Source organism: Arachis hypogaea, chromosome 17 (genome assembly GCF_003086295.3).
Source record: "Arachis hypogaea cultivar Tifrunner chromosome 17, arahy.Tifrunner.gnm2.J5K5, whole genome shotgun sequence".
NCBI lineage: Eukaryota > Viridiplantae > Streptophyta > Magnoliopsida > Fabales > Fabaceae > Arachis > Arachis hypogaea.
This window is the reverse complement of record NC_092052.1, coordinates 118,486,201-118,494,735: the sequence shown is the minus strand read 5'-3', so window position 1 is coordinate 118,494,735 and position 8,535 is coordinate 118,486,201. Positions and strand designations below refer to the sequence as shown.

At 38.8% G+C, this 8,535-nt stretch overlaps 1 protein-coding gene across 1 annotated transcript; it reads left to right on the top strand.

The window, feature by feature from the left end:
- The first annotated feature begins 3,179 nt into the window (after window positions 1-3,179).
- LOC112764225 (polyadenylate-binding protein RBP47C') lies at window positions 3,180-7,763 on the top strand. The gene is made up of 6 exons (XM_025809777.3): window positions 3,180-4,063; window positions 5,271-5,736; window positions 5,863-5,918; window positions 6,007-6,137; window positions 6,257-6,353; window positions 7,208-7,763. The coding sequence occupies exons 1-6, from the start codon at window positions 3,698-3,700 to the stop codon at window positions 7,367-7,369; spliced, it is 1,278 nt and encodes a 425-aa protein (XP_025665562.1). The 5' UTR covers window positions 3,180-3,697; the 3' UTR covers window positions 7,370-7,763.
- Window positions 7,764-8,535: the final 772 nt, after the last annotated feature.

The following is an 8,535-nucleotide window of genomic DNA, read 5'->3' as shown; positions in this document are numbered from 1 at the left end:
GGTGATTCAACCTTTGGAATGAGAACCAGTAAAGTCTCCAACATTCTCGGATCAAGAGTAACACCGGAGAATGCCTGCTTAACCATCTTCCAAACATCAAAACCAATGATCTCCCAATATTCTTTGAAGAAGAAAGCTTGAAACCCATCCGGACCTGGAGCTTTAAAAGAGTTCATGTGAAAAACAGCTGTTTTAACTTCCTCCATAGTAACTGGTGCCGTAAGATTATTGCAAGCTTCCTCATTCAGAGAAGGAAGAGGCACATCACCAAGGCAACCCAAATCAACATCATCCAAATGACAGAATAAGCTTTTATAGAAAGACTCTGCTTCTTGACTCAGAACCTCTGGATCAGTTTCCCACACTCCATCCTTGAGAAAAAGGCCATGAATCTTATTATGCTTCCTTCGCGCAAGAGTTTGAATATGAAAGAATCTTGTATTCCTATCCCCGAACCTTACCCACTGCTCTCTGGACTTTTGGAACCATAGGAGCTCTTCTTGCACTAGAGTATTATTATAATCATCAAGCAACTGTTGCTCTTTCTGACGCAAATAAATACTATCCACCACTTCCAAACGCTTTTGTAAATAATTAATCTGCTGCTCTAATTCACATTTCTTAACAAAAATGTTACCAAATACTTTCGAGTTAAACTCTAGTGAATTCTTCTGTACTTCTGAAAGCTTGCCATGAATTCCTCTATTACCAGACCACCATGACTGGTTCACAATATCTTTATACCCAGGATGAGTAGCCCAAGCAGCAACAAATCGGAAAGGTCGATTCCCTTTAGGCTGAGGACGACCTTTACAACGCACCAGAATAGGGCAATGATCAGACTGAAGCCTATTTAAAACTTCTGCATAAGCCTCTGGAAAGATAGATAACCAACTACTATTTATACATACTCGATCAAGCTTTTTTGCCACGTCAACATAATTTTTCACCCTCCTGTACCAAGAAAACTGCCTCCCGATAGTCTTCAGATCAAACAAACCACTATCCCCTAATGAAGTAGCAAACATGTCTGCTCTTTGATGAGAAAATTGACAGCCCTTAGATTCATGAGAAAATTTGACTTCATTAAAATCACCAAGAACAATCCAAGGTCCTTGAAAAACCATGGATTGTGCAACAAGATAATCCCAAAGGAGAACCCTTTTATTAAATTGAGGACTGCCATAAATACCACTACACCTCCAAATTAAATTATCAAAGTGAACCTCAACAGTAACACCCTGATCAAAAGCATCAATGAACTTACAACAAACACCCTTCATAGAGGATAGAAACCAAATACCTCCCTTATGCCCCTCTGCCTCTACTATACCAACAGAGTGATACCCCAACCTTTCCCAAAATAATTTTAAATGCTGAAAAGGGGAGTGAGTTTCAACCACAATAAAGAAAACAGGTCTAAATTTCCTAACAAGTTCCTTACAATGCACCCGGGCTAACTTATTAGAAGCACCCCTAATATTCCAAACAATCATATTTAAACTATCCATAAATAATAGGGACATAATAAATAAGAACATAAACTCTAAACAGAATCACCAACCTCAATAGGTGGTTTGTCCTGCGGTACTGGCACACTCTGATCCTCAATAATTGCCACCTTTGGACCCCCTGACACTGCATTTGCCATGCTTCCATCTACTAAGGTTTCCTCCGTTGTGCCACCATTTTTATCAACTGGCGAGTTCTGCAAGGAGGAAGGCCGAGGACGCTTCCGTAGAGAAATTCCACGACGTGCAGGAGTTCTGCGCGATGGAGATGGCGCAATTTCATGTTTTTCTTGCTTCCCCATCCTAATGCCAGTTGATTTGCCTCCATCACCATGCAAATTGGGCCTTGGAACCCTTCTCGAACCAAACTTGTGCTGCTTTCCATCTTGGTCCTTCAAACCTGATGACTGGCCCATTGTAAATTTTTTCTTACGCAGCACTTGTTGCCAGCCCTCTCCATCATCCATGCATGCCTCATTAACAAGACCATCAGGCACGTGAGGAGCCAATGATTCCGTAACCACATCCTTCCCTTTAACAACTCCTAATTTCTCACCCAAATCACGAGCTTCTGATTCAGCCTCTTTTTGAATCTCATGATTGTTGTGTGGCACTAGTGTTGGGGCTTCATTATTTTTTCCATCACCAAAGGAATTTATGTTTCCTTCCAAGGACTCCTTCTCCATGCACAACGATTTATCATGCCCATACCGTGCACAAGTAGCACAAATCAACTGTAAACTCTCGTACTCCACTTCATAAGTCACACCCTCCACTATAATATGTTTAATTACAGACAACTCAAGATTAATTTGAACACAAGCTCGGGCATATTTTCCTCTTTCTGCAAGCTTAGTAGCCAAATCTACTTTCACCGGAATCCCAATTGCAGAAGCAATTCGCAGCATTGCTTGTTCCTGGTAGCACCAAATTGGAAGTCCCGAGACTCGAATCCATACCAGCGTTGATCCAAAGGATTTTTCGCATGGCCTAAAATCCACATCCCATGGCTTTACTGCAACATAGTGACCGTCTATCAACCACGGGCCACCAAGAATGACTTTCTCACGATCCCCAGCAATATCAAATTTAACCAAAAAATATCCAAATCCCACATCCAACAAATCAAACCCTCCTTTGATGCGCCATACTATCCGGAGCTTATGCATGAGAGCCGTGTAGCCATAATACTTATCCAGCACCTTGATCACGATGGCTTCCTTATAAGGTTCAGCTAGACAGCTCTTTGCCTCCTTGGTAAAACTGACACTTGGTGGACGAGAATCACCCTGCTTACCTGTCACCGTCGCGATACCATCCCCAGATAAAGACCCTACTAATGCAAAGGCCTTAGACTTTTCTGCACCAATAACTTTATCTCTAAAAGAGACCTTGGTTGGCTTTCCTAACCCCTCTCGAGAAGAACCCTCCTTAACACCGGATGCACACCCACCCACGCTCTCCCCCTTATCTCTTCCGATGGCATGGCCATCTTCCTCACCGTGTTTCACCCTCAACCGCTCGTCCCCGCTTTCTCCTTCTCTCATTCTCTTTGAGTACGGAGTACGTACTCTTTCTCTGCTAGGGTTTTTTTCCAACTCCCCAAAATTCCTTGTTTAATAGCCTTACACACCCCCCACTTTAACTTAGTAAATCTTTTTTCTAAAAAAAAACTAATTTAAAAACTACTAAATATAACTATATTGTTTTTTAGAATAAAAAAGGGAAACCCAGTGAGAGAGAGGTGAAGTGAGAGAAAGAGGCATAGGCAAGAGGTGGCGGCGGATCCTGCGAGAGAAGGAAGCGAAGGCACAAGAGTGTTATGCATATCCCTGATTTAACAGATCTAACGCTTGCCATGTAGGCCCATTACACGATCCAACGGTCAATCCACTACCGCGTTCAGCAACCCAACCCGAGAATCCGTCATCCTCGTTCCTCATCAACCAACATAAATCATTCTCTTAGACCCTTGCCGCGACCTCTCTCTCTCTCTCTCTCGATTCCAGATTCAAACCCTTTCACTTTTCCATATTTATGCTTATGCATATCCCTGTTTCCTCATTTAGTCTCTAATATATTTGAATCTAAGACATTATTAATTAATTATAGAAACAAAGCACACCAAAGAAGGAATAGAATAGAACAAGAGAGGGCGCACGGTTTAACACTAGTAATTATTTAAGATGCAATCCAACGGCTCTGATTCGCAGCAACAGCAACCAACGGACCAGAATCAACGCCAACAGCAGACGCCACCGCACCCGCAGCCACTGCCACTCCCACAGCAGTGGGTGCCGATGCAGTATCCCGCCACCGCCATGGTAATGCAGCACCCCATGCTGCCGCCTCAACATTACGCGCCGCCGCCACCCCAGCCCTACATGCCCTACCACCAGTACCAGCAGCAGGTGCCGCACGTTACCCCCCACCACGCACATCAGCACCAGCCTCAGGGATCCACCGCCGAGAACAAGACGATCTGGGTCGGAGATTTGCATCATTGGATGGACGAGAATTATCTCCACCGCTGCTTCGCTTCCACCGGCGAGGTCCTCCTTTCTTTTTTAATATATTATGCATATATCGTTTTCTATAACGTTCACATATAAGAGAAAGTTTTTATTTTTATTAATTTCTGTTTTTGTAGTTGATTCCATGAACGTGAAACTGTCCTTTTTGGGTACTTCAGTTTTTGTGTCTGTACTTTTATTTTGGAAAGCTTAGCCTTTTTTCTCATTATTATTAGCCTATTACTTATAAGCATAGGAGTGAGTAGCTTTCTTATTATTGGTGAATACATAGTTTTGATAGCTGAGTTGGTATTTCTATGTTACATTATTGTGCTAATATTAACTAAGGATGCATGCTTGATTTCGGGCTGCTTCAAATCCATAACGTAAGAAAGAAGGGGACAGTTTTCTGCTGGTATATTTATATTTCTGGGATTAAAAGGTCGATATTGAGAAAATTCAATTCTTGATTATTTGGGTGGGTGTTAAAGATTGGAGAATGGAAAGTGGGGTGGTGGATGACTACTTTAACTTTTTCATATCAGGTGTCCATTTAAATTGCAGTCTCTGTTGATAGGTGCGGTGGCAATATTGTGGTTTTCTTGGTTTTCATGATTACCTTGTAATTGTAGTTATATGTCTGTGTATATCAACTTTGATTTTTTTAAACCCAAACCATAACTGCGAGAGCAATGGTAATTTAATGCTTAATTGTCAGCGTCACTGTCCTTTCTTTTCAAACGGGAATACCTAGTTCAAAAGTGGGAGTAGCAGAATATAATTTTTTCACAAGGGGAGCATGTTATATTAGAAGAAAAGTAAAGAAAAGTAGCATGCTTCGTTCATCTAACTCTCTACTCTTATCAAGCAAATATGATAAAACTCTGATAGTATCTTCCCTAGCTATTCGATTTGACTTTGCTCTAATATAATTTTCTGACTTTTCATCATGCCATGCATCAATCTAGGCAGGTGGAACTATTTGATTCATTTTAAACTATATATAATAGTATCAGAACTCTGAGGGGATTGAGTGTTTATGTGCAAATTTCTGAACTCTCTGGTTGCATTTGCTTTTGGATTATTTGAAGCATGAATAGCTTAGGGTACGAATAGTTGAAAACAAGATAGAGAAGTTTTCCCTTGTTACTTGAGCTTAGCTTTTGCATGCATCTAATGCTTAAGTGGTTTGTTACGATGGAAACGGTTCTTGACTTGTGATATATATTGTATATTATTGTTTCAGATTTCCTCCATCAAGGTTATTCGCAATAAGCAGACTGGTCTATCAGAGGGTTATGGATTTGTGGAATTCTATTCACACGGCACAGCTGAAAAAGTTTTACAGAACTATGCTGGAATTTTGATGCCAAACACAGAGCAACCTTTCCGGCTGAACTGGGCAACATTTAGCACAGGAGACAAGCGTTCAGACAATGTTCCAGACCTTTCAATTTTTGTAGGAGATTTAGCTGCAGATGTTACAGATAGCCTCTTGCATGAGACTTTCTCCAGTAGATACCCTTCTGTTAAGGCTGCAAAAGTTGTTTTTGATGCCAACACTGGCCGCTCCAAGGGATATGGTTTTGTCAGGTTTGGTGATGATAATGAGAGGTCTCAAGCTATGACTGAAATGAATGGTGTCTACTGTTCTAGCAGGCCTATGCGTATTGGAGCTGCAACTCCTAGGAAATCATCTGCTTATCAACAAGGTACAAATTCATAATCTGCTTATTCAAATTTCTTTTAATTTGTTCTGTTTCAAGATGAACTTTGCTTATTACACACCTATTATTGATGTAATCTGCCTTTTTTTTTTTTTTTTTTTTTAAATGTAGGAGGTCAATCAAATGGCACATCCAGCCAATCTGAAGCTGATTCTAATAACACAACTGTAAGTTTTTCAGCTTCTTGTTAGAATATTGTATTTGTATTGTTAACGATATGTGTGGAAATGTATTTCTATGGATGATTGGTTATAGATATTTGTTGGAGGACTGGACCCTAATGTTACAGCTGAAGATCTTAAGCATCCATTCTCCCAGTATGGCGAGATTGTCTCTGTTAAGATACCTGTTGGAAAAGGTTGTGGTTTTGTGCAATTTGCAAACAGGTAATTGAAAAGTTATGGCCCTTTTGAAAAACCTTAATTGGTATGATTATTAAGAGTTGACAATTTTTTGGATGTGTCTGTGATAATCTAAAACATTGTGTACTTCACTTCCTTTGCAGAAATAATGCTGAAGAGGCCTTGCAGAAGCTAAATGGGACAATGATTGGCAAGCAAACAGTTCGGCTTTCTTGGGGCCGAAATCCAGCAAATAAGCAGGTAATCTGTCACTAAAACTGTCACATACACACACAGACATGCTTTATTGTTGCCATTATATTAGGCTTATTAATGTGGGAACATATTCTGGTTAATGACCTATAACTCGCCCAGTAAAATCATGCATTGTACTCTCTCTGATTAAGGGAAGAAGAAAAAATAAAATAAAATTTTGCATGTTGCTTAGAGGTGGCAAAAGACCTATGATCCACCGGGAAAGCCAACCTAACTCGCCAAAAAAGACGGATTGAACTAGAAATTTAAATCTGCTTAAAATAGAAAGCCTGCCAAACTTACACCACTTAACTTGCAGATTTTGGCAAACAGGTAGACTAATTTAAAAAAAAAACGATCATCTTAACCTTAATTCTTTTTCTCTCCTTTCAAAATCAGCTTACTAATCTGTTTCTTCTTTTTGTTTTTTTTTTATAAATATGTAAATTGTCTTTTATAGAAATATTTTTTTCGTGTTTAAATTTTACAAATAGATAGCTAATAATTAAAATATTAAAATCTTAATTAAAATTTCATTTTTTTTAGAAAAAAAAAAATATAGTATTGCCGCGCCAGCCCGCTTAACCTAGCCGGCAGAATATGGGACGGTTTGGCATTAACTAAATTATATAGTTTTTAACTAACTTCAATTCAATTCAGAATTTGCATGGTCATGCACGTGTAGTTTTTATATATCATCATAGCATTTAATTTTGAATTGTTGGCAAATCTCCTTTATTCTAAAAGTTCATGCAGTCATTTATTTTACCCTGACCTTTTGTTTCACTGGTACTTAATGGTGTGATTTATTAAACTTGCTTTTATGATGATTTGATCCGATTGTATGTAATGTTGAGCAGTTTAGAATGGAGTTTGGGAATCCATGGAGTGGGGCATATTATGGGGGCCCTGTTTATGATGGTTATGGATATGCATTGCCACCTCCACATGACCCAAGCATTTATGCTGCTGCTTATGGTGCATATCCCGTTTATGGAGGCCACCAACAGCAAGTAAGCTGAATGAAGGGAAGAGATTTAGATCTCACAACAGCATCAGACGGAAGTCACCACCTACCACAGCTTGGTTATGATGATGAGCAAATTAATTAACTTATACCTATCTATCTATCTTATCCCCTGTAACTTGGCTTGAAGATGATGATCTGTTGAATTCTTAAGAATCCCCTCCTAATTGTGGAGTGTGGACTTGAATTTTGACCACCTCAGGGTAGCAGCAATGTAGAGAGATTCAATTAAATTATTCGTTTTAGACTCTGTAGGGGTAAGGGAGTAAGGACCAAACTTATTAGACTTGTCTATTGGAATAATTATCTTAAGTATGCCTGTGTGTGCTCTTTATTCCATTTGTTTTTCGCCACTTTGACGTATAAAAGGGTCACTATTTCTGCAACAATTATTATTGTTATTATACAGAGAATATCGTATTAGTTTATAGAAACCAAGTTAAAATTAATATTGTCAAATACTTCTATTTGTTGGTGAAAAATGAAACGAAAACCATTATGGGACCAGTCAGTCCCTACCTCATCATCACCCTAAGTAGTAGTTGTTTTTCGTACGAGCTGATTTCAAAGGTATTGATTAGAAGGATGAGGTTGATGATGTCACGATTAGTAGAAGACTCAAAATATATTGCTAAGAGTTGAAAAATATATGATGGAACATTAATTGGGTATGAAATTGTGCAGTGGCATAAAATGAGAAAAAAAAAAAAACAGTAATTATATTTAGATTTTCAGAAAGTATATGATAGAGTTAAGTAAGGTAAAAAGGGATTTTAAGATGAGAAGGGATTTTTATGTCTGTTTTAATGAATGGCTTAACATCTAAACCTTTCAAGATGAGAAAGGATTTCAGGCAAGGTGATCTATTATCTCTGTTTTTGTTTATTATGGTTGTTAATGTGATGCATAGAACGGTAGGAAATGCGGTTAAAAATGAACACATCCCAATCGAGAGGGATAATATAGAGTTGTTCTATCTTCAATTTACAGATGACATCATATTATCTTGTCCACTTGAGGAGGAGATTATAAGAATTATAAGAGGCTACTACGATATTTTGAGTTGATGTTGGGGTTAAGCATTAATTTTGATAAATTTAGCTTGGTTCTAGTTAATTACAAGCAGCAATGAGTGCAGAGTATGTGTAGTTTGTTACGGTA